A 26,581-nucleotide genomic window follows, 5' to 3' on the forward strand; every position below is an offset into this window, starting at 1 on the left:
CCAAAAACAAAAACAATCCCACCAGCAAAAATTGGAAAAAGAAAAAGGAGCGATCTCACCTCTTCAGATGTTGGTTTAAGTCCGACAATACATTCCTCAAAAAGGGCGTAGAAGAACAAAGTAATCCATCAACGTGTAGCATTCAATTTATTCCGGACCATTAAAGAATTCTGGAGGATATCAGAATGTTGGCGTACCGGCTTCCATCTACCCCCGTTCATTCCTCTTTCCGCGTCTTTCGTTTTACGCTACTGATTAATAATCAAAACTTTATGTGGCTGATGCTACAGAAGAAGGGGTTTATGCGCATGCGTCTACTTCTTCTATTGTTCTGGTGTCTCCGATGGGACCGTCTTACAGCGCACGTAGAGGTGTGGCATGTGTATTGCATCGTTTTCAGCAAGCGTTGCGTTGCCATATGAACCTGATATTTTACTGATCCGTTGCCCATGTGGACGCGATATTTAAAAAAAAAATCTCGTTGCCGTTGTCGTGTGGATGTAGCCTGAGGCTACATCCACACGACAACGGCAACGAGATGTTATTTAAAAAAATATCGCGTCCACATGGGCAACGATCAGTAAAATATCAGGTCCATATGGCAACGCAACGCTTGCTGAAAACGATGCAATACACATGCCACACCTCTAGGGGCGCTGTAAGACGGTCCCTTCGGAGACACCAGAACAATAGAAGAAGTAAGGATGCATGTGCATAAACTATTATGCGCGAGACTTCATATTAGCCACAAAGTCAGAAAAATCTGTTCGTAAAATTACGTTATAATGACCAAATACAATGAAAAGTATTTTTCCAGTCTCACCTGTGAAAGGTAATCCCATGTGATCTCGTTTGGACGGTAAACCTGTTGGTACAGTTAAACGCAGCACATGAATGAGGCATCTTTATTCTCCGCTTTGACCCATCCAATATGGCGGCGAGGATGACGTATGATTCTACGCGGAAGGCGGCGTCTTTAATGGTCCGGAATAAATTGAATGCTACACGTTGATGGATTAATTTGTTCTTCTACGCCCTTTTTGAGGAATGTATTGTAGGACTTAAACCAACATCTGAAGAGGTGAGATCGCTCCTTTTTTTCCCTATTCTTGCTGGCGGGATTGACTCTGCCCTAAGGGCTATTCTCTCTCTCTCTCTCTCTCTCTCTCTCTCTCACTTTGCACCATTACACAATAAATATTCACATTGAAAATATTTTGTAAGCGCGTTTCATGAACCAAGTTATAGGATTTGTTGACAACTTGCATCGAGTTCGTTACACTTCTACCCGGCGTGAAGCACTGACAGTCATGTGGTTGTGACGTCATCGTAAACAAATCCGTTCTACTCATCCAGACGACTTCGCAACGGCAACATTGCCAGATTTTTCCACTCTGGGACCCGTTCTCAAAAGATTTCGTTTTGGGGCACCCAAAACGCCGGTGCCGTGTGGACGCCAGCCCTAAACGATAAACAATTGTATCGGATTCACCTGAATCTGTTGCCGTGTGGACAGGGCCCAAGCGAAGCATTGATAGCCTGATCGGTGGTTAAGGATTGAAGGGTCGTTGGAATGGACAAGGGACAGTTGTTGAGAATGATAAAGGAACGTTTTGGATTCAAACGATGGATTCATGACCACTATGGGTGGTCAGACTCGGGAGGTTAAAAGCCTCTAATGAGTAAATGATGATGATGATAGTGTATATGTGTTAGCTCACTGCAAGCTGAATGCTCAGTTATTAATGATGTAATGAGTTGTTGGTGGCTGACGATTACCCATGTCAGACATCTTCATGTCGTCTCCTCCTTCAGAAACGGCTGCTTCTATAGATAGTGTTATAATGTCTGTGAACAGCAGCTCGTTCTGAAAAACCAAAAGAATTGCCATGATTAAAGCACATAGTGCTATGAGATATAAGCCTGAACACACACACACACACACACACACACACACACACACACACACACACACACACACACAAAGTGAGATCTGTATTAAACGCACCTTCACAAGAGTCCATGATACCACACGTCCATCAGAGGAGACCGAGAAGAAATTATGATTCTTGTCAAGGTCATCTTTCTGCCACTTTACCTGATAGGACATCACGAGACACGATGTGAATATTTCAGAACATGGCAGAATAAACTGTTCATTCAGTACAAACAACACTCTCACAAGAACAAACCCTGTGTCCGAAATCACTCACTATATAGTGGAATATATATATATATATATATATATATATATATATATATATATATATATATACACAGCGCCCTCCACAATTATTGGCACCCCTCGTTAAGATATGTTCTTAGGCTTCTAATAAATTCTTTTTTTTTAAATAATATAGGACAACAATGCAAAAAAAGAGAAAAATCCAACCTTTAATTCAAGTGCATTTATTCAGTGAGAAAAAAAAATCTCACATTAAGAAATAATTATTTTATGTGAAATCATGTGTGCCACAATTATTGGCACCCCTGATGTTAATACTTTGTACAACTCCCTTTTGCCAACAAGACAGCACTTAATCTTCTCCTATAAAACATTTCACAAGATGGGAGAATAGAGAGAGAGGGATCTTCGACCATTCCTCTTTGCACAATCTCTCAAAATCATCCAGAGTCCTGGGTCCTCTCCTGTGCACTCTCCTCTTCAGCTCACCCCACAGGTTTTCAATTGGGTTGAGGTCTGGGGACTGAGATGGCCATGGGAGGAGCTTGATTTTGTGTCTGGTGAACCATTTTTGTGTAGATTTGGCCACATGTTTAGGGTCGTTATCTTGCCGAAAGACCCAGTGACGACCCGTCTTCAGCTTTCGGGCAGAGGCCACCAGATTTTGATTTAAAATGTCCTGGTATTTCAAAGAGTTCATGATGCCGTGCACCCTGACAAGGTTCCCGGGGCCTTTGGAAGAGAAACAGGCCCGCAGCATCACCGATCCTCCCCCATACTGCACAGTGGGCATGAGGTGCTTTTCCGCATACTCATCTTTTGTGATGTATTAGAGTGTTTGTTGCCCAAAAGCTCTATCTTGGTCTCATCTGACCAAAGCACGCGGTCCCAGTACCGCTTAGCGAACTCCAGACGTTTAAGGCTTTTTCCGTGCATGCCTCCCAAACAGCTTGTTGGCATGTAGATAGCGCCTGATGGTTGTTATGGAGACTTTGTGACCCCAAGATGCTCCTCTTTGATGCAGTTCTCTAACAGTGAGCTCTGGAGAACTTTTTACTTCTCTTACCATCCTCCTCACTGTGCATGGTGGCAAGATAAACCTGTATCCTCGTCCAGGCTTGTTTGCCACTGTTCCAGTTGTTTTAAACTTCTTGATGATTTCTCTGACTGTACTGTAGACGAGCGGCTATTTTCTTGTAGCTGTTACCTGACTTATGAAGGTCGACACACATCTGCCTTGCTCGAATAGTGTGTTCTCTTGTCTTTCCCATGTTGAAGAGTGGATAAGAGAAATAGGCCTCTGTGTCACATCATATTTATACCCCAGGGAAACAGGATGTGATGAATTAGGCTGAATCCCATTTCACCCCTTGGACCAACCCCTTGGCCCTTCCCCTCCATTTTGCGCGTTCACGTGAAGGGGTAGGGGTATCCCAATCCCAGTTAACGCGGAGGGGTAGGGGAAGGGGTAGGGCTTCTGTACCCCTCCAAACGGAGATTTTCCTGGAGCTGACTCCGAACGAAGGGGTTTGAGTGATTTCCCACAATGCCATGCGGATTTCAGCGAGATTTCATGCGGATTTCAGAAAGATGGCAGTTCCCGTGGCGAAAGATTGTCATAAATGTATTTTCTCCATTATTTACGTGTTTTAAGTTGTTATCCAGAGGAAACACGCCGCTTGATTCGCTTTCGAGCTGAGAATGAGTATTGTTTTCGGTTGCTTGACTGCGTACGTTTTGTTCTGTTATTCTTGCTTTTATTGTTTACATGAGTGTTCTGACACCTCATTCTGTCGGATGTGGTGCACGAAGCGCCAAAGATATCCCATTCAGTGGTGTTAGTTAACAAATCACACCCTGCCAGCAGAGATCTCTGGCTCTGACTGTAGCGGCTGGTCGCAGCCAATGACGCATTTGGTCGCGTTTTGCTAACGTAAATGCTGACGGAGGTACGCGATGACGTATGCGATCGTTGAAGGGCTATCCCAATACGTAGGGGTTGAATTTCAAGCCCTATCCCTTGTAGCTCAGTTTCAAGGGGAAGGGCCAAGGGGAAGGGGGAGGGGGAGGGATAGAAATTAGAATTGGGATTGGGCCTTACTAATTAAAGGTTCCTAGATACTCTGATCAACTTTATAAACTACAGTAGAAAATGACAGAAATGCTTCAATTACATTTATTTTCGAGGAATTGTTATGGGTGCCAATAATTGTGGAACAGGTGATTTTATGAAAAATAATTATTTCTTAGTCAGGGATTTTTTTTTTTAATTCACTTGAGTTAAGGGTTACATTTTTCTACAATTTTCAGTGTGTGATTATGCTTCTGCAATAAAAATTGAATTCATTTTAAGGCTTTTAACACACATCTTAACCAGGGGTGCCAATAATTGTGGAGGGCACTGTAATATATACACACACACACACTGCAGGAAGCCCATCTGACATCTCATCTCATTATCTGTAGCCGCTTTATCCTGTTCTACAGGGTCGCAGGCAAGCTGGAGCCTATCCCAGCTGACTACGGGCGAAAGGCGGGGTACACCCTGGACAAGTCGCCAGGCCCATCTGACATTTTAAAGAAAATTCATTTTTCTCAAACACTATTTGGTCTCCGAAAATGAAAGTCTGATTTGTGAAATCTGTGACTACTTTTACTTAAAACGAGGTTGAGAATAAATCCACTGGAGGATGCCTTTACAGTTGCAGCTTTATCTCAGCGCCAACTCTGGAGACTCCTTCCAAAACTGTTCCATCCCCAAGCTTCAGCATATCGGGTATTAAATGCTTTATTGTCATATAGCAGTGCTTTTTAAATGTGTATATTATTCTGCTTAGAATACACGAAGCGTCTGCCCTACAGGACCCTGTGAATTGGCTGTTACTATGGAAACGATAAGGTATTAGAACTAGCACGTAAACATGTCATTTTTTGCTTTGTAGCTGGTCCTGCTATCCGAGTTTCCGACCAATCAGGTTTGAGAATGGCACAACACTGTGCGTGTTATAAACGGCAATAAAGAACGCCACCTTTTAATGTAACTTTCTCAATGTTCTCTGTGCTGCTGTACATTTGGTGCATGCTGAAACCCGTTATACAGTTTGTATCACTTCTGTTAATAGTCATGGTTCCTGCAGCTGGTGCTAAAACACTAACGTAGCGCCCCCTACCTGCCACACCGGCTCTAAGTGCTTGCCCGTCTTGGCTGTGCTCTTATAAATAGGCTGAGGTCCATCATACTTCAGGTCATACACTGCAACGCTACCATCGTAGAACCCTACCGCCACCAGGTAGGACAGCTCTATGTGGATGTCCAGAGACATGACGCCAGATTTAGTTTGGAAACTGTAGTCTGGGTGGGTGCAGTTCTTCAGGGAGTAGAAGAGTAACATGCCTTGACCGTGCTTGATGAACTTATCTGGGAAGAAAATGATAAGGTTTTTAACAATCCACAATTGCATGTGGAAGGAAGGAATATTTAAAGCTAGACTGCCTTTCAGATTTTTCAGGCGTAGGTCATATAAAGAATTTTCCCCGACACCTTATTATTTTTGTTTAGTGGACCGAAAGCTAGAGAATTTGAATCACAGACTTCCAATTTTATTTTATTTTTTTAAATAGAACAATTAATGAATTTATCTCCACGTGGCCCAAAATTCTCCGCTATTTTTTCTGCTTCACCATGACCCAATTCAAGATGCTACGTCATGCATCACGTGGTGGGCTTTCCCTGTTCGCGCAAGGCATTGTGGGATATAAATTTGAAGCAGGAGAGAAAAATGGAGGACGTGAGTGTGCGAATGAAACGTGAAAGACCGACTACAGTAACGGAAAGAAAGCCAGAAGAAAAGACGTTATGTTATATACGAAGGAAAGGAAACGCAGGACCAAACTAATAAATATTGGCGCTCAGCGAGCACCTCGGTGTGATCAGCTGTTCGTTTAGCGACAGAATGATGGAACTGTCAGTACACGCTCAAAGGTAAACCTGTAGATGGCAGTAATGCAACACTGTGGATGCCAGCTGCCGTAAAACCCAAAAGAAGAAGAAGAAAAAAAGAAGGTGCGCATGTGGACACGGACTTCCTTCAAATTAAATAACTTCCCAGCTACAGAATGGCCTGATATTTTTTTGAGATATTACAGAAATAAACATATATCACAATGACCAAAGTTTATGAAATCGAAAGGCCGTCTAGCTTTAAGAACAAAATGTCTGTCGAAAACTCTGAAGAAGAACTCACATGACCCGAGTCCTATACCAAACAGGTCTTTGTTTTTCGGATTCCTGGATGTAAAGAGAAATGAACGAATGGTTAGTTTAGTTTAACGGTTTAATCTTAAATGATTTTTGTAGTACACTGCGTACAGACCAGCAGAGTGTGGTGACTGAAAGATGTTTCATTTTGTCATGCTGGAACTTCCACAACGGCAGAAGCGTGCCCTCCCGTACTCGGAACTCGTCTGATGGATCCTCAAAGTATTTAAACTCTAAAATGGAGAAAAGCAGAGTGACATATTGTAGACATCTACAATATTCATACCCCTTGAACTTTTTCACATTTTTCCACCTTACAACCACGAACTTAAAAGTTTTTTATTGAGATTTTATGTGATGGACCAACACAGAGCAGCACATAATTGTGAAGTGAAACGAAAATGATAAATGGTCTTCAAAATTTTAAACAAATAAAAATCTGAAAAATGTGGTGTGCATTAGTATTCAGCCCCCCTGTACTCTGATACCTCCAAATACAATCCAGTGCAATCAATTGCCTTCAGAAGTCATCTAATTAGTTAATAGAGTCCTACTGTGTGTAATTTACTCTCAGCATAAACACACTTGTTCTGTGAAGGCCTCAGTGGTTTGTTAGAGAACACTGAAGAACAAACAGCATCATGAAGACCAAAGAACTCATCAGACAGGTCAGGGATAAAGTTCTGGAGAAGTTTAAAGCAGGGTTAGGTTATAAAAAAATATCCCAAGCTCTGAACATCTCAAGAAGCATTGTTCAATCCATCATTCAAAAATGGAAAAAGCATGGCACAACTGCAAACCTACCAAGACATGGCCGTCCACCTAAACTGACAGAGCGAGCGAGGAGAGCACTGGTCAGAGAAGCAGCCAAGAGGCCCATGATCACTCTGGAGGAGCTGCAGAAATCCACAGCTCAGGTGGGAGAATCTGTGCACAGGACAACTATAAGTCGTACACTCCACAAATCTGGCCTTTTTGGAAGAGTGGCAAGAAGAAAGCCATTGTTGAAAGACAGCCATAAGAAGCCATGTAGGGGACACAGCAAACATGTGGAAGAAGGTGCTTTGGTCAGATGAGACCAAAGTTGAACTTTTTGGCCTAAATGCAAAGCGCTATGTGTGGTGGAAAACTAACACTGCTCATCACCCTGCACACACCATCCCCACTGTGAAACATGGTGGTGGCAGCATCATGCTATGGGGATGCTTTTCTTCAGCAGGGACAGGGAAGCTGGTCAGAGTTGATGGGAAGATGGATGGAGCTAAATACAGGGCAATCCTGGAAGAAAACCTGTTGGAGGCTGCAAAAGACTTGAGACTGGGAAGGAGATTCACCTTCCAGCAAGACGATGACCCTAAACATACAGCCAGAGCTACAATGGAATGGTTTAGATCAAAGAATATTCATGTGTTAGAATGGCCCAGTCAAAGTCCAGACCTAAATCCCATTGAGCATCTGCGCCAAGACTTGAAAATTGCTGTTCACAGACGCTCTCCATCCAATCTGGCTGAGCTTGAGCTATTTTGCAAAGAAGAATGGGCAAAAATTTCAGTGTCTAGATGTGCAAAGCTGGTAGAGACATACTGCAAAAGACTTGCAGCTGGAATTGCAGCAAAAGGTGGCTCTACAAAGTATTGACGCAGGGGGGCTGAATACTAATGCACACCACATTTTTCAGATTTTTATTTGTTTAAAATTTTGAAGATCATTTATCATTTTCGTTTCAGTTCACAATTATGTGCTACTCTGTGTTGGTCCATCACATAAAATCTCAATAAAAAACTTTTAAGTTCGTGGTTGTAAGGTGGAAAAATGTGAAAAAGTTCAAGGGGTATGAATACTTTTGCAAGGCACTGTACGTGATAGTTTTGGTCAGGACATTTCAAAGAGGAATAATTACCCTGTGCGATGTCATCAAAGGTGTTCTGAGTCACCATGCGCTCGATAATCTTGGCCGCCTTTGCCACTCTGGTTAGATCATCACTCTGATTGATCAAGAAGATAATTGTCATGTGTTACCGTCAGCATCCTCATAACATCCTATATACACAGCAGACAATACATATTATTCTCTCCACATTCACTGGATATAATTAGGCGCATTAGACGCTTGCTGGCCGTGCTGTGAAAATTGTCCATGCAGACGCTCATCAAAGTTTCCAAATCTGTCATTGCTTAATTCTTGAATTTTTTTTCTATCGTGAATACTATCATTAAAAAGCTTATAATTTCTGCTTTCCAAAGAAATTCATCTGGTTAAGACCTGTTCAGTACTTTGGGAGTAACGGCAGGTTGAAGTCGGTACAACAGAGTTCACTCTCTGCTCGCGTGATGTCGAGAAACTGCTAGTGCTTTTCCTTTTTGAGTCACGTGAATGCGGTCTCTCTCTCTCTCCTGATCGGTTTTGACTGGATTACTCGTGAATATCAATCAGATCACTTTTATAGGGATGTTCTCTCGCCCTCACTGTTTCTGATGAAGTGTTCAGCAAAATTTTCCGTCCGCTAGTTTTGATGTTCTGCTTCACAGGAGATTTTGAAGTGAGTTTTCATAGCTTTACCTACTTATTTTTTCAAATCAAACTGATTCATGTGAATAAACTATTTTAGAATATAACTGGAGTTGTTTTGATGAAAAATATTGAGGTCTTAGTGGTCGGAATGAGATTTTAAAAACCGGAAGTCGGAAACGCGAGCGTCAATTTCAATTCAGTTAATGTGAGTTGTTTACTGGATGTGGATCAGACAGTTTTTTGAGGTTCGCCTTGAAAGCTGTGAATATTATCATTTATATTCTTTCATATAAACACTAGTAGGCCCTACTTTTGAGAAATACAAAGACCTACCGAGCACAAAAAGGGGATTAGAAATAATCTTTTATACCTTTTTTATTGACTGTACTGATTTAACGGTTTTACCTAATTAGCATAATTAATACTAATTAAATACTGATTTGCATCATTTGTTTTTACTCATTTTTCAAGCTTTGTATTCAGTATACAACCATCTATGTGCTGCCAATTTCCATGTAAATATCTTGAAAAATAGAAAAGTTTTTAAGAAAAATCATTTGATCTCATTGATTAATGAAGCCCATTTTGGACCATGTGACCCTCAGACAGAATATTCTGGCAGATTTCTAAAAATTAAGCCGTTTCTTCTTCAGTCTTTGATTTGTAATATCTCGAGCAGATAAGCATATTTTAATTCTGTAAAAAGTTTGTTCTGGATTCAGTTCCAAATTCATTGAGAGCAGTTTCAAGCAATTTGAGTTGAATTTTCACCTGATATGCCTAATATGAGCAATCGTGCGCTCTGATTGGCTACTCTACTACTAGGCTATCAGCTCATATACCGTGAATAGAGAAAAACAAAATGGCAGAGCACATCAAGTCAGATGTATCATTTTGTTATCAAGTATTTAAAAGAAACCGAAATAGCTAAAAGAATATAGTCGTGTTCCCCCCCTCAATTTCTCTTGTTCCTCACTCCAGCCCAGTTGGTGGCGGAAACGCACCTTTAAGTTGGTTTGCCAACCGACAAAAAACCCTAAAGAAGAAGAAGAAGCAGAAGAAAATGGCGGCGCGTGTTGCTGAACCAACCAATGACGAAATAAAAACTCTACTCGGAAACAAAATCCCAAAAAATACAAAAAAAAGGGGCAACAAAATATGGAATAAACGTATTTAATGGTAAGAATTAGCCTAGTAAACTAGACCCACCCGCCTAGCGGCCAAAAATAATTTTGCCTAGCGAATGGGTCTAGCCTCGCACCATATAAACAAAAACACCCCGGGCATCAAATCGTGCCCGCCAATCAGAACGCAAGGTTTTTGTTTGGATTCTTTGGGCGGGCTTTTGCAGGAGTGACGACAAAGCTGCGCGACGCTGGAGAAAGCACAACAGGAAAGATGGCTACGGCTAGTGAACAGCGCACGTTTGACTCTGCTTTGGAATCAGTTTTAGAAGAATTAGACTTGGAGTTTTGGTTGAAACATGAGCAGGAAGAGGCTCTCCGCTCATTCCTTTTCAAGAAGGACGTTTTCGCTGTTTTGCCAACCGGCTATGGCAAAAGTCTGATCTACCAGCTGGCTCCGCTCGTAGCCAAAAGGATGGGGCTAGTTTGTGCAGTACGAAGAATTAATAAACAGCTTTGAAACATTACTTTTTGATTGTTTATTTTCGCGTTATTTTAAATTTAAGGGAAATTATTTCACCAAACACCACTAAATAAAAACTCTCAAAAACAGTTTAAGCAAACCCTTGAAAAAAATAAGAGTGTATGTTAAGTATGTGGTACAGACTCCAAACTTGTGGTCATTATCTCCAAACTTCTTAATATCTAGAACCTGTTTATTAATTAATACGCATTTTGAAAAATTATTTATTTCAAGGTCTCCCCCACTGCTTTCTGTCGCTCTGACTACGTCACAGTCACTGTTGCGCTGATTGGTCAGAGCGTTGGCCTAGACGCACAGAGACAGTTTGAAAGACAGCGGGTTGTTCCTCCTACACCCGTCGGAAATGTCTACGGATCGAGGCCAGACTAAATATTCACATTTAGTCTGGCTTGCCAGGCTAGGAAAGAATGTACCTTTTTTATTTTTCAAGAATTATTATTATTATAGCATTTTTCACAAACTGCTCCTGTTATTTCGCCGGTTTGTTTACATTCTAAGCGGAAATGATTTTGTCGGACGTTTCGTGTAAAGTTTTTATTGATCGAATTTGCAAAAAATAAAAATAAAAACGCTCATTTTCTCAAAATCCAGTGAACGTGGATGGAATAAAACAGTTATTCTACTCAATCTCGTCGTACATGACTTCTAGCTGACTCGGTGCTATGCGCCTCATTGGCTATCAGCTCATGTACGACTTGATTTTGTGGAATAACTGTTAAATATATGACAGTAATGACTCAAAGAATGTCTTTGATGAACGCAAATGAATCAAAGCTCGTACCGGACTCTCCACTAACACTGCCCTCTCGTCCTTTTCGTCTTCCTCCTTCTTAGCTGAAATGGTCTTCTGTTTCTCTTTACTCTTCTCCTTCTCCTGCTTCTTGAGCTCCTCCATATAAGCGTCATAGATCTCCCACTGCAAAAAAAAAAAAACAACCACAAAGCATTTGTATAAATTTAATTTATTCCAAATTTTTCGTAAACTGTTTTATAAATTTTGAAAATCCTGTTAGTCTGGAAAACGTTCGTATCCTCTGAGTGTACAGCGCAGATATCTTTTATTTCTCCATTTTCATACCAAAATGTTTTCTTTTAACCCTTTCTGAATGTTTTTTCTTCGCCCTTTCACACCTCCGTCACCTTTTCTACTGCAGACATCAGTAAAAATGACTTCCACTTCCTTCTGCCTGTGAGAAATACATTTCTTTTAATCATTTTTTCCTTTTGCACTTTCAACTAATGGTGATGATACACGGGGCAACTTTTTGGGCAATGTTGCCGAGCAATGTTGCTGGCAACGGGCAACTAGGTGAGACACGGCAACTTTTCAGGGCAACTAACAATGGGCAACAACAGTTAGCAACGGCAGTTTACAGTTAGCTAAAAAAAAAAAATCGATGTCTTAATTTTTGCTGTGACCATTTAATCAAGCTGTCTGTTGTTTTTTAGAGCTTTGGTGAGGTAAATTCCTCCATATAGAATATTAAAATAACAACTTACCGGCGTAAAAACAGATGAGGAGTCTCTCCATCTCTTCACTCCACTGACACTGAGCGGCCGCCATATTTGTTTGAAATTTCTGATCCGAACCTCACCGGAGGTCACATGACTCGATACTCGCGTTCTGATTGGCTTATCTCAAAAAGTTGCCAGAGATTATCAAAACCATTCAGAAAGAAACAATGTTGCCCAATCTCAATAGAAAAGAGTCAAAACGCAATTGCCCAGCAACATTGCTCGGCAACACTGCCCAAAAAGTTGCCCCGTGTATCATCACCATAACTCTGATTGTTACCTGTTATGGAGTTTTCTAGGGCGCCGTTTACACATACCCGGGTATTTTTAAAAACGCAGACCTTTGCCTTCGTTTGTGCCTTTCGTTTATACACAAACGGAGTTTTTTCCTCTGAAAACGATTCTTTCTAAAAACCCCGGCAAAAGTGGAGATTTTTTGAAAACTCCGTTTTGCGTTTGTGTGTAAAGAGACCAAAACGGAGTTTTAGGCAATCTTCGCGCCACAAAAGAGCGACCATTGTACATATGACAAGCATGGAAACACTCAGAGTAGCAGCGTTTCTGTTATTAAGAGCTATATTCGCCTGTTTGCTTTTGAGAATAAAGCTCATTGACCAGCAGAGACGCATTAGGGCTCGGAGGGCAGCAATTGCGGAGCTTCTGGTGACCAAAAGAGCCCGACCGTACCACCGCCAGCGTCGGCGATTTTGGGTTCGACCTGGACGGACTGCTATCTGGTGGGAGAATTTCGAGAATGGCGTTGTCGTCCCGGAGGAATGGCAGGAAAATGTCAGAATGTCGCGATCCTCACTCCTGTCACTCGCAGAGTTGGTACGTCCGTACATACAGGGTGAGTGTACTCACATGTGCGCTTCTGTCGATGTCGTCAAAAAAGTTGCCTGCGCACTCTGGCGTAGTTTAACAGCTCTTGACAGCGTATTTATGCGGATCAATATAAACGTAATTTTTTTTAAAAACGCAGCTGTGTGCACGAAGTTATTTTGGAAAACGGAGTTTAGAAAATATGCGTTTTTAAAAATACCCGGGTATGTGTAAACAGCGCCTAGGCGTCACCAAATGCAAATAAGTTGTTGTGCGAATGTGCTTTGCATTTTACAAATAATTCTTTCTTTGCGATAGACGTCACTCCCGGTAGTGATCCGCCTCGTTACGTATTCAGATTTCCAGCTGATATTCAGGCATCGTATTTGCTGACAGTCGCTTTGCAGTAGTTTCTTGTGTTCCGCCTCCAGATATGCCAGATCGTTGCTCTGTATTTGGATATTCAAACTGATCAAATTGAGCAAAAGACAAAAGGTATAACAGGATACCAAAAGAAGTCATGCACGAGGGTGAAAGAACAAAAAATATCCCCAAAAGACGCTGTGAAAAATGGCTTCACTGTGTTTGAAAGGAATCGAGAGTCGCTGCTCGTGTTCGCAGCGATCATTTTGTTAAAGGTAAAGAGATCGACTTTATGTATCTAAAATCAAAACTTCTAATGTTAAAGCTAGACTGCCTTTCAGATTTTTCAAGTGTAGGTCATGAAAAGAATTTTTCCCGACACCCAGTTATTTTTGTTTAGTGGACTGAAAGCTACTGAATTCGAATCGCAGACTTCCAATTTTATTAATAGAACAATTAATGAATTTAAGGCCATGTGGCCCTAAATTCTCCGCTATTTTTTCCTGCTTCACCATGACCCAATTCAAGATACTACGTCATGCATTACGTGGTGGGCTTTCCCCGTTCAAAGGTATTGTGGGATACAAATTTGAAACAGGAGAGAAAAATGGAAGACGTGAGTGTGCGAATGAAACGTGAAAGACCGACTACAGTAACGGAAAGAAAGCGAGAAGGAATGACGTTATGTTATTGTGGCAGCGGGGGCGTGGTCAAGCACCGGTCTGTGACAGGAGAGCGGAGTCAGGGAAGGTAAGTGGCAGATTCACTTCACCTGAGAGCAATTAACCTGTGTTTGTGTGTCTTCCCAGGGACCGCGCCCTATTTAGGGAGGGAGAGCGAGAGCAGAGGAGATCTCTCCCGAACCAGACACCTGATGTGTGTGTGTGCGTGTGTCTGCGTCAAACCTATTGTGTCCCCTGAAAAGTGGAACAATAAAACCATTTGTTGAACCTGATCTCTGTCCTGCCGTCCTCTGTGCTCCACCCACACCTAGGGAAAGCTACAGTGGTGCCGAAACCCGGGAAATGGAGCACCAACCCAGCAGCCCCATGGAATCCTCCCCGTTCACCGACCTGGTCCACGCCCTCGCCACGGCTCAGCAAAGCCAGCACCAGGCGCTCGTCACACTCCGAAAGGAACAAGAGCGGCGCTTCGATGCCCTGGTGCTGGCCCAGCAAGAAGATCGCAAGGCGTTCCGGCGTCTCCTCGCGTCGGCGGGGCCCACCAGCGCTCCGGCCGCGGGCCCGTCTCCCTTCACCTTAACTAAGATGGGCCCGCAGGATGACCCCGAGGCTTTCTTCACGTTATTCGAGCAGGTCGCTGAAGCCTCGGGGTGGCCGATGGAGCAGCGCGCGGCGCGCCTCCTCCCCCTCCTGACGGGAGAGGCGCAGCTGGCTGCACTACAGCTCCCCGCCGATCGCCGGCTGGCCTACGCCGACCTTCGCCAGGCTGTCCTTCAGCGCGTGGGGCGCACGCCGGAGCAGCAGCGCCAGCGCTTCCGCGCGCTGCGGATGGAGGAAGTCGGCAGCCCGTTCGCGTTCGGCCAGCAGCTCCGGGACGCCTGCTGGCGGTGGCTGAGGGCCGAAGATCGCGACGCCGAGGGAATCGTCGATCAGGTGGTACTGGAACAGTTCATCGCCCGCTTACCAGCAGGAGCCGCGGAGTGGGTCCAGTGCCACCGCCCGGCGTCGCTGGATCAGGCAGTCGAGCTGGCGGAGGATCATCTGGCGGCTGTCTCGGCGGCAGGACAGCAGATGTCGACATCTCTTCTCTCCTCTTCTCTTTCTCTCTCTCTCTCCCCTCCTTCTGTGTCCCGTCCTCGCCCCATTCCCCCACCGCGGAGGCGGGGGCCGGCACCACCCCTGCCGGCCCGCCGCACCCGCGGTGCCCTCCCGTTTCTCCCTTCTGTGTCTGTCTCTCCCCCACCTCAGGTGAGTGAGCCCCAGAGCACCGGTGCAGAGGGGAAGCCCGGGCCGGTTTGCTGGCGCTGCGGGGAACCGGACCACCTTCAACAGCAGTGCACAGCAATGGAAGTGGGCGCGGTGGTTCGGATCCCCGACGCGCCAGAGGCCGCCCTCGATCGGGCCGGAGCGTATCGCATACCGGTGAGTATCCAAGGGGCTACATATCAGGCATTGGTGGATTCTGGTTGTAATCAGACCTCAATTCGCCAAAGCCTGGTTCAAAACGAGGCATTGGGGGGAGCACAAGGGGTGAAGGTTTTGTGTGTGCACGGGGATGTTCACAGCTACCCTTTGGTGTCGGTCCATATTATTTTCAGAGGGGAAAAATTTATAGTGAAGGCGGCGGTTAATCCTTGCCTTACCCACTCGTTAATTTTGGGGACGGATTGGCCGGGATTTCGGGGTTTAATGACGCGCCTAGTAGAGAGTGGGTCCTGCCAGTTGACAGGGGGAGGTCCCGGTGTCGTTTTGGCGGGAGCAGCTGTCGCGGAGCCGTCTACGTCATCTCCGCGTCAGGGTGAGGAGCCACCGGCTCCTCCTCTCTCTATTGGGGAATCCCTCGCGGATTTCCCATTAGAGCAGTCGCGAGACGAGACTCTGCGGCATGCGTTTGACCAAGTGAGAGTAATCGATGGTCAAACGCTCCCGCCGAACGCCACCCCGTCCTTCCCCTACTTCGCGATTATGAAGGATAGATTATACCGAGTGACGCAGGACACTCAAACTAAAGAGCGAGTCACGCAGCTTTTGATTCCAAAGAGCCGCCGGGAATTGGTATTCCAGGCGGCTCACTTTAATCCCATGGCTGGACACTTAGGGCAGGATAAAACACTAGCCCGAATAATGGCCCGATTCTATTGGCCGGGGATTCGCGGCGATGTCCGTAGGTGGTGTACGGCATGCCGCGAATGCCAGTTAGTAAATCCAGCGGCCATTCCAAAAGCGCCATTGCGCCCTCTACCGTTAATCGAGACCCCGTTTGAAAGAATTGGGATGGATCTCGTCGGGCCATTAGATCGGTCAGCACGAGGGTACCGCTTTATATTAGTTCTAGTGGACTATGCAACGCGATACCCGGAAGCAGTGCCTCTGCGCAATATCTCAGCACGCAGTATTGCAGAGGCACTCTTCCGCGTCATCTCCCGAGTTGGAATCCCGAAAGAGATTCTGACTGATCAAGGCACTACGTTTATGTCACGAACACTACGCGAACTGTATGGGTTATTGGGGATTAAGCCGATCCGCACCAGTGTATATCACCCACAAACGGACGGTTTAGTAGAACGGTTCAACCGCACCCTCAAAAATATCATTAAAAAATTCGTAAGTGAGGACGCACGTAATTGGGATAAGTGGCTCGAACCCTTGCTGTTCTCAGTGCGAGAGGTCCCTCAAGCCTCCACGGGGTTCTCCCCGTTCGAATTATTATATGGGCGTAAGCCGCGCGGCATCCTGGATGTGCTGCGGGAAAATTGGGAGGAGGGACCTTCACAAAGTAAGAATGAAATTCAGTACGTTATGGACCTGCGCGCAAAACTCCACACGCTCACCCACCTAACTCAGGAGAATTTGCGGCGGGCCCAGGAACGGCAAGCCCGCCTGTACAACAAGGGTACGCGCCTTAGAGAGTTCACACCGGGAGATAAAGTACTCGTACTCTTGCCCACGTCGAGCTCCAAATTAATCGCCAAGTGGCAAGGACCCTTTGAGGTCACACGGCGAGTCGGGGACGTCGACTATGAGGTGAGGCAAACAGACAGGGGTGGGGCGCTACAGATTTACCACCTCAATCTGCTCAAACTCTGGAACGAGGAGGTCCCCGTGGCGTTGGTGTCGGTAGTTCCGGAGAAGGCGGAGCTGGGGCCGGAGGTTCAAAAAGGGAATTTGGCATCACGTACCTCTCCGGTCCCCTGTGGAGACCACCTCTCCCCGACCCAACTCACGGAGGTTGCCCAGTTGCAGGCCGAGTTTTCGGATGTGTTCTCGCCCCTGCCCGGTCGCACTAACCTCATAGAACACCACATAGAGACACCCCCGGGGGTGGTAGTGCGTAGCCGCCCTTATAGACTACCCGAACACAAAAAAAAGGTGGTTCGGGAAGAACTTCAGGCCATGCTCGAAATGGGCATCGTCGAGGAGTCCCACAGCGACTGGAGCAGCCCGGTGGTCTTGGTTCCCAAGGCCGACGGCTCGGTCCGGTTCTGTGTGGACTATAGAAAAGTCAACGCGGTGTCTAAATTCGATGCGTACCCAATGCCTCGTATTGATGAGCTGCTCGATCGACTAGGCACGGCTCGCTTTTACTCGACACTGGATTTAACGAAGGGATATTGGCAGATCCCCTTGACTCCATTATCCCGGGAGAAAACGGCCTTTTCCACACCGTTCGGCTTACACCAGTTCGTCACACTTCCGTTTGGGCTGTTTGGGGCGCCCGCTACGTTTCAGCGGCTGATGGACCGGGTCCTCCGGCCCCACGCCACCTATGCGGCCGCCTACCTGGACGACATTATCGTTTATAGTAACGACTGGCAGCGGCACCTGCAACACCTAAGGGCCGTCCTTAGGTCGCTGAGACGGGCGGGACTCACGGCCAACCCAAAGAAGTGTGCGATTGGGCGGGTGGAAGTACGGTATCTGGGCTTCCACTTGGGCAACGGGCAGGTGCGTCCCCAAATTAATAAGACAGCAGCGATTGCAGCCTGCCCGAGGCCCAAGACCAAAAAGGGGGTGAGACAGTTCCTGGGGCTGGCTGGCTACTATCGTAGGTTTATACCTAATTATTCGGACGTCACCAGCCCGCTGACTGACCTCACTAAAAAGGGGGCGCCAGATCCGGTCCAGTGGACGGAGCAGTGCCAGCGGGCTTTCTCTGAGGTAAAGGCTGCACTGTGTGGGGGGCCACTTTTACACTCCCCTGACTTCTCTCTCCCTTTTATGTTACAGACGGATGCGTCGGACAGAGGGCTGGGGGCCGTTTTGTCCCAGCAGGTGGAGGGGGAGGATCGCCCGGTCCTATACATCAGCCAGAAGCTGTCAGTGCGTGAGGGGCGCTACAGCACGATTGAGAAGGAGTGCCTGGCGATCAAATGGGCGGTCCTCGCCCTCCGGTACTACCTGCTGGGGCGCTCTTTCACCCTCTGTTCGGACCACGCGCCCCTCCAGTGGCTCCACCGCATGAAAGATGCCAACGCGCGGATCACCCGTTGGTATCTGGCGCTCCAACCCTTTAATTTCAAGGTGGTCCACAGGCCGGGGGCGCAGATGGTCGTGGCGGACTTCCTCTCCCGTCAAGGGGGGGGGGGGAGTCGGCTGCGGGCCGGACGGCTGCCCGGCCTGAGTCGGGCGGTGGGGGTATGTGGCAGCGGGGGCGTGGTCAAGCACCGGTCTGTGACAGGAGGGCGGAGTCAGGGAAGGTAAGTGGCAGATTCACTTCACCTGAGAGCAATTAACCTGTGTTTGTGTGTCTTCCCAGGGACCGCGCCCTATTTAGGGAGGGAGAGCGAGAGCAGAGGAGATCTCTCCCGAACCAGACACCTGATGTGTGTGTGTGCGTGTGTCTGCGTCAAACCTATTGTGTCCCCTGAAAAGTGGAACAATAAAACCATTTGTTGAACCTGATCTCTGTCCTGCCATCCTCTGTGCTCCACCCACACCTAGGGAAAGCTACAGTTATATACGAAGGAAAGGAGACGCAGGGCCAAACTAATAAATATCGGCGCTCAGCGAGCACCTCGGTGTGATCAGCTGTTCGTTTAGCGACAGAATGATGGAACTGTCAGTGCACGCTTAAAGGTAAACCTGTAGATGGCAGTAATGCAACACTGTGGATGCCAGCTGCTGTAAAACCCAAATGAAGAAGAAGCAGCCCTGTATCCGAAATCGCTCACTCGTTCACTACTCTCTACTCCCTATATAGGGAATTACTATATACTGTAGAGGACTATACAGCGAGCTCATTGGTAAAATGAAAAAACGCTTTCGGACACTCGTCCGTCGCGCTGGTATTTACGTCATTATTGTCGCACAATTAAAACGTGCCGGATCAGCCGGCTGGTGGGTTTCAAAATAATAAACACGCGTGTATTTTTGTGATAAATCCATATTATACTGAGCGCATTTCCCACATTCATCAATACAAAGTACCTGCAGCTTTCACTTCTTTTAAATCAAGGCTGAATACTTTTTTCTTTTTTGCCGCTGCCTTTTATTAAATCAAATTTTAGACTTTTAATTTGATTTCTTTCAGCGCAACCGCAATGCATGATGGGATATATCGCTTTGGTTAGTAACCATCGGTTGTACACTATTTTTCGTGATGCATTGTGGGATACTTTGAGTGCACTATATAGGGTGTAAATAATCCCCACTAAGGTTTCGGACAGCACTACAAAATGGCGTCCTCGCTATATATAGTGCCCTATATAGCGAGTAGCGAGCGATTTTGGACACAGGGCAGGTAAACCTGCGCATGCGCACACACACGGACTTTCTCCGTCTGCTTGACTGCACAAAGCAAACGATTTCATGCACATTATTTGCTCGGGAATCCCCTCAAATTAAATAACTTCCCAGCCACAGAATGGCAAATGGCCTGTTTTTTAGATATTACAGAAATAAACATATCACAATGACCAAATTTCAGAGGGAGTGAAATTTCACAGATTTTATGAAATCGAAGGGCCATCTAGCTTTAAGGTGTAGTATCTCACTGGGCTGCGACAGCTTGCGAGAAATTGTGAACGTCATTCGCGAGAGATTTTCAAAAGTGTCTTGAAACATTTGCGGGGCTTCTGAAATTTCAGCGACAAAGGAGCGACACTTTGCGACTCATGCCAGGGCATGAGTCGCAAAGTGTCGCTCCTTTGTCGCTGAAATTTTGAACATGTTCAAAAAATTTGCGCGACAAAATTTCTCTCAAAATAGCCGCAAACGCGTCGTTGGTGTCGCAAAGCCATCGCGAACCCTTCTCAAGTCAGTTTCCGTGAGGCTTCCTCTACTTCCCTGCCTGCCGAGTGAAACCCGGGCTGCGACAGCCTGTGACTAGTTGGAGACACAACAATTGCGGTAAAATATGCGAATATCAATTCAGTTTGATTCCAAGTGAAAATTGTCGCCGATTCGCATATTTTATCGCAATTGTTGTGTCTTTAACTAGTCGCAGGTTGTCGCAGCCCAGTGAGATACTGGCTTAAATTAGTTTTCTTATGTTCTGGATGGCGGCGGCACGGTGGTGTAGTGGTTAGCGCTGTCGCCTCACAGCAAGAAGGTCCGGGTTCGAGCCCCGTGGCCGGCGAGGGCCTTTCTGTGTGGAGTTTGCATGTTCTCCCCGTGTCCGCGTGGGTTTCCTCCGGGTGCTCCGGTTTCCCCCACAGTCCAAAGACATGCAGGTTAGGTTAACTGGTGACTCTAAATTGACCGTAGGTGTGAATGTGAGTGTGAATGGTTGTCTGTGTCTATGTGTCAGCCCTGTGATAACCTGGCGACTTGTCCAGGGTGTACCCCGCCTTTCGCCCGTAGTCAGCTGGGATAGGCTCCAGCTTGCCTGCGACCCTGTAGAACAGGATAAAGCGGCTAGAGATAATGAGATGAGATGAGATGTTCTGGATGTCGTAAAACAAACCGTTGATGAAACTAGTTTGTAGGTCGGCCTCACTTGAAACTCGATTGTTTACGTATTTTTTCAGGTTGTCCAATGATGTCAGTTCATAAATCTGAGCTACGTTTGAAATGTCATGAAATAAAATGCAAGTTATTGTTGCAAAAATGCCCACAGCAGCTCCGACTTGAATCACATACTACACTTCGGCTTACGTTACTCACTCTCGCAAAAATAAGATTATTGTCCTTTAGAAGTCTTATTCCAACGCCATGAACCCAGCCACAAACGAAAAATTCATCGGCTTCAAGACTTTTCCAAGCTTTCATTTGATTCTTTGTGTAAAACCATGTTTGGACGACCAGATAAATGGAAATGTCCGGAAACTGTATGTTTAGAAAGTTGCTGAATTTTTTTTTTTTTGCTGTAGGGGTCCAATCCATCACGTAAATATATTTTTTTCTTCATATCTGTTGATATTTTGCTTTTAGTTCTCGTCTGTTAACATAATCAGATCTAGAACATTTTCCCCAAGATGACGACGGACGCGTACTTGTCTTGGACGCCATCTTTGATTGTTGCCTGCCACCTGGAAACCCAAAGTGAACCAGGAGGCAAAAAGTCACGTGACTACAAGCAAAGAACTAGCATTTATCAACGTGTACACATGACGAGGAAGAACCCAGTGTGGACACAATTGTACACTTCTTTACTAGGCATGTAACAATATATTGCATGATGATAAATTGCGATACAAATGTATGATTTGAATCGATTAAATAAACAATGAATCGTGATTATTATCAGGTTGCATAATCTCTGTTTTTTCTAGCTTTAATTGCGTCGTTGAGACAGCAGAGGGCACAATAATGTAAGGAATGCAGGGAATGCACATGACTTCACTGGAGGCGGAAGTAACACAGCTCTAATGGCATGAAAACACACAATAAAACAGATCTAAAATGGGAAAGTGTTGTTGTGCGATTGACTGTACAAACAAATTTAACCAGAAATCCGAGTCCTATTTTGACACACTGCTGAAAGCTAAAGAAAACAGAAGTAGATGGTAAAGATAGTGCAAATGTTCATAAATGTGTATTGAGAACAGGCTTATTTATTGTTAACTTTTAACATTTTTTGAAAAAGAATATTTTAGTTAATAGGCCATTTTATTTTTTTCGCGGTCCGGTTGCCATCAAATCCTGCGCTCTGATTGGCTGGCGAGCGGGTCCGTATCCTACGATACGGACCCCAGTTACGGGCCCCGGTTATGGACCTCTGGCGACTCGATCGTTCACAACAACAACAAACATAGTAGCATTTTTTGTCAACATTTATCTTTTTTTAAAAATAAGATTTATTTCTAAGATTATCAAAAATCTTATAAATTTTTACCAGCATTTCTCAGGAGAATAGCATTAATTTTACAGCATGGATAGCGATAACGACAGTGTTCACAGCGAAAGCAAGTTTTACTACCCTGAGGAAGAAGAAATAAAAGAAAACATTTCAGGAGAAAGCTAAAAACCTGTAACTGTTGCTCACGCTGAGCAAAAACATGGCTGAATCCTGAATGATTCAATTTTGTATAAATAGGGGACTACATAGGTGGCAAAATGTAGGTTTTTTTCCTGCCATGGAAGTGCACTTGTATACCGAGGAGGAAGCCATTTGCATTACAGCCGTGAATGAGGATTCAAAATGGCGGCTCGGCTCGGTTTTCCCTTTCGGGCGCTCTCGTTTTCTGTTAGAATTTGGTAAAGAACAAAATAAATATATTATTTACCAGCTTAAAGTCGGTCCGTATGGTGAAACACCGTGACCTCGGCCTTGAATACTGACCTCAGCCCAGAGGGCCTCACTCAGTACTTTCAAGACCTCGCACGGTATTTCACCATACGGACCTCCCAGCTGGTAAATAACATGTATATATTTTAATCCAACCTTTACAGGCGTGGGTAAATAATTATTGTTGGTTATTAAGAAAATGAAACTTATTTTTTTTTTATTTAACAAAAGGAATATTTAAGTTGATAAAGAGTCGGAAAATAATTTTTTGGTCATACAATTTTCTTCGTTTAAATTTTTTTTCCAAAAATATCGTGGGAAAATCGAATTGAATCGAGAATTGGTTGAATAGTTACGTGCCTATTCGTTACATATCTCCACATAGCTATTAAACAGCTTAATTACAAAAGAAATGGGTTTGTTTGCTCTTACCTGATTAACCATTGCGGAGAAGGTGGTACGAGGAGGAGGTTCAGGTTGGCAGCCTCTTTCCTGCAGAAATATAAATCATTTGGTTTCCGATGAAATCTTTATACATATGATTCTTTTCTGCCTTGTACAGAGATATACATTCATACAGCTGAGATAAAAAAAATCCTGTATGATTAATTTTATTATTATTATTATTGTGGGTGGTGGTGGAAGTACTCGAATTGTTTACTCAAGTAAAAGTGCAATTACTCATCTAAATAACAGGGCTATGAAATGGAAAAGGTAAAATCCGAGGGGAAAAAATGCAGGGGGTCGGGGGGGGCGCATGCATTTACACGACGATCATTTCATTTTCATTTCATTTCATTATCTCTATCTGCTTTATCCTGTTCTACAGGGTCGCAGGCAAGCTGGAGCCTATCCCAGCTGACTACGGGCGAAAGGCGGGGTACACCCTGGACAAGTCGCCAGGTCATCACAGGGCTGACACATAGACACAGACAACCATTCACACTCACATTCACACCTACGGTCAATTTAGAGTCACCAGTTAACCTAACCTGCATGTCTTTGGATTGTGGGGGAAACCGGAGCACCCGGAGGAAACCCACGCGGACACGGGGAGAACATGCAAACTCCGCACAGAAACACCCTCGCCGGCCACGGGGCTCGAACCCGGACCTTCTTGCTGTGAGGCGACAGCGCTAACCACTACACCACCGTGCCGCCCTACACGATGATCAGCGTGGCAAATTAAAAATAAGTTATAACACTAACAAACATTTAGTAAAAAGTATCATGCTTGATCAACAGACAAATATGCAAACAAGATATAAATACCTGGTAATCTGTAACTTGACAGCTTTAATTTCACGAGTTCTGCGCGTTTCTTTCCCTGCACGTGATCGACCGAGCGTGTTCTTCCTCCCGATCCGTATTTTACATCCTGATGGCATAATGTACAGTATGCCTTGCGTGGTTCCTTGATCTTTCGGATGTGTTCGTAAAGATATCCGTTTCCGGCTTTAAATTCCAGCCACCGCCAATTCCACGGATTCTTGATACCGTTTTCCTTGTCTACTTTTTTCACATGGTCATTATCGCCATCCTCCCGCTCTACAATGTCTCTCCAACACCGACAAACTGAAAAAATCTTTTATCGTCACTTACAGTGCCTTGCAAAAGTATTCATACCCCTTGAACTTTTTCACATTTTTCCACCTTACAACCACAAACTTAAAAGTTTTTTATTGAGATTTTATGTGATGGACCAACACAGAGCAGCACATAATTGTGAAGTGAAACGAAAATGATAAATGATCTTCAAAATTTTAAACAAATAAAAATCTGAAAAATGTGGTGTGCATTAGTATTCAGCCCCCTGTACTCTGATGCCTCTAAATACAATCCAGTGCAATCAATTGCCTTCAGAAGTCATCTAATTAGTTAATAGAGTCCTGCTGTGTGTAATTTACTCTCAGCATAAATACACTTGTTCTGTGAAGGCCTCAGTGGTTTGTTAGAGAACACTGAAGAACAAACAGCATCATGAAGACCAAAGAACTCACCAGACAGGTCAGGGATAAAGTTCTGGAGAAGTTTAAAGCAGGGTTAGGTTATAAAAAAAAAATCCCAAGCTCTGAACATCTCAAGAAGCACTGTTCAATCCATCATTCAAAAATGGAAAAAGTATGGCACAACTGCAAACCTACCAAGACATGGCCGTCCACCTAAACTGACAGAGCGAGCAAGGAGAGCACTGGTCAGAGAAGCAGCCAAGAGGCCCATGATCACTCTGGAGGAGCTGCAGAAATCCACAGCTCAGGTGGGAGAATCTGTGCACAGGACAACTATAAGTCGTACACTCCACAAATCTGGCCTTTTTGGAAGAGTGGCAAGAAGAAAGCCATTGTTGAAAGACAGCCATAAGAAGCCATGTAGGGGACACAGCAAACATGTGGAAGAAGGTGCTTTGGTCAGATGAGACCAAAGTTGAACTTTTTGCCCTAAATGCAAAGCGCTATGTGTGGTGGAAAACTAACACTGCTCATCACCCTGCACACACCATCCCCACTGTGAAACATGGTGGTGGCAGCATCATGCTATGGGGATGCTTTTCTTCAGCAGGGACAGGGAAGCTGGTCAGAGTTGATGGGAAGATGGATGGAGCTAAATACAGGGCAATCCTGGAAGAAAACCTGTTGGAGGCTGCAAAAGACTTGAGACTGGGAAGGAGATTCACCTTCCAGCAAGACGATGACCCTAAACATACAGCCAGAACAACGGAATGGTTTAGATCAAAGAATATCCATGTGTTAGAATGGCCCAGTCAAAGTCCAGACCTAAATCCCATTGAGCATCTGTGGCAAGACTTGAAAACTGCTGTTCACAGACGCTCTCCATCCAATCTGGCTGAGCTTGAGCTATTTTGCAAAGAAGAATGGGCAAAAATGTCAGTGTCTAGATGTGCAAAGCTGGTAGAGACATACCACAAAAGACTTGCAGCTGTAATTGCAGCAAAAGGTGGCTCTACAAAGTATTGACGCAGGGGGGCTGAATACTAATGCACATCACATTTTTCAGATTTTTATTTGTTTAAAATTTTGAAGACCATTTATCATTTTCATTTCACTTCACAATTATGTGCTACTCTGTGTTGGTCTATCACATAAAATCTCAATAAAAAACTTTGAAGTTCATGGTTGTAAGGTGGAAAAATGTGAAGAAGTTCAAGGGGTATGAATACTTTTGCAAGGCACTGTAATCGCAAGCTATATTGTCAACACGTGTTTGAAAAGAGGAACACGAAAATGGTAAGAAAGAAATGGCGCTGTGTCATAAAACACTCTACGATGTTGTGTGTATATATAGCTTGTACGATGTCGTAAAATACAGACACCTGGCGTTAGATCCAGTAAACAATGTACTCATCGGTGATTACGGTCCCCAACCATTAGCAGAGTCCCCCCACCGCCTACATTTTTTTTCACGATTTACAAAAATGGTATTTTTGCGATCAAATCCACGGAATTCCACGAATCCGAGGATTTTTCACAGCCCTGAAATAAACACTCACCAAAATAAAAACCAGAATGTCAAGGACGTAGTAGGTCCTCTGGCTTGCTGTTAAAACAACCATGACGACCAAAACATCCGACAGAACTGAAATGTGACGCTGTGAGACAGGACCAACCTCCACGACAAATTGTTTACATCAGGAAAATCAGCAAAGGCCTAAATTTTGTGCCCCGAGCGAAGATCGACCCAAAACATCGATCAGAACTGAATTTGCATGATAAATGAGAGAAGACACAATTCTAGTCCGAAGAAAATACAGTTATGTCCATATATATTTGGACACTGACGCAAATCTTGTTTTTTTACCTGTTTACTGAAACATATTCAAGTTATAGTTATATAATGGACATGGACATAAAGTCCAGACTTTCAGCTTTCATTTGAGGGTATCCACATT

General features: G+C 44.7%; 1 protein-coding gene across 1 annotated transcript in view; it reads right to left on the bottom strand.

The window, feature by feature from the left end:
* dnai1.2 (dynein, axonemal, intermediate chain 1, paralog 2) overlaps positions 1 to 26,581 on the bottom strand; it is a 113,474-nt gene that overhangs the window by 65,812 nt on the left and 21,081 nt on the right. The window contains exons 8-15 of the mRNA XM_060934980.1: positions 23,107 to 23,166; positions 11,405 to 11,539; positions 8,344 to 8,428; positions 6,559 to 6,676; positions 6,430 to 6,473; positions 5,356 to 5,603; positions 2,009 to 2,098; positions 1,780 to 1,867 (exon numbers count right to left, since the gene is read on the bottom strand). Of these exons, the coding sequence (XP_060790963.1) occupies positions 1,780 to 1,867; positions 2,009 to 2,098; positions 5,356 to 5,603; positions 6,430 to 6,473; positions 6,559 to 6,676; positions 8,344 to 8,428; positions 11,405 to 11,539; positions 23,107 to 23,166 (868 nt within the window). The remainder of the gene's footprint in view (positions 1 to 1,779; positions 1,868 to 2,008; positions 2,099 to 5,355; positions 5,604 to 6,429; positions 6,474 to 6,558; positions 6,677 to 8,343; positions 8,429 to 11,404; positions 11,540 to 23,106; positions 23,167 to 26,581) is intronic.

Source organism: Neoarius graeffei, chromosome 12, assembly GCF_027579695.1.
Source record: "Neoarius graeffei isolate fNeoGra1 chromosome 12, fNeoGra1.pri, whole genome shotgun sequence".
Lineage (NCBI taxonomy): Eukaryota > Metazoa > Chordata > Actinopteri > Siluriformes > Ariidae > Neoarius > Neoarius graeffei.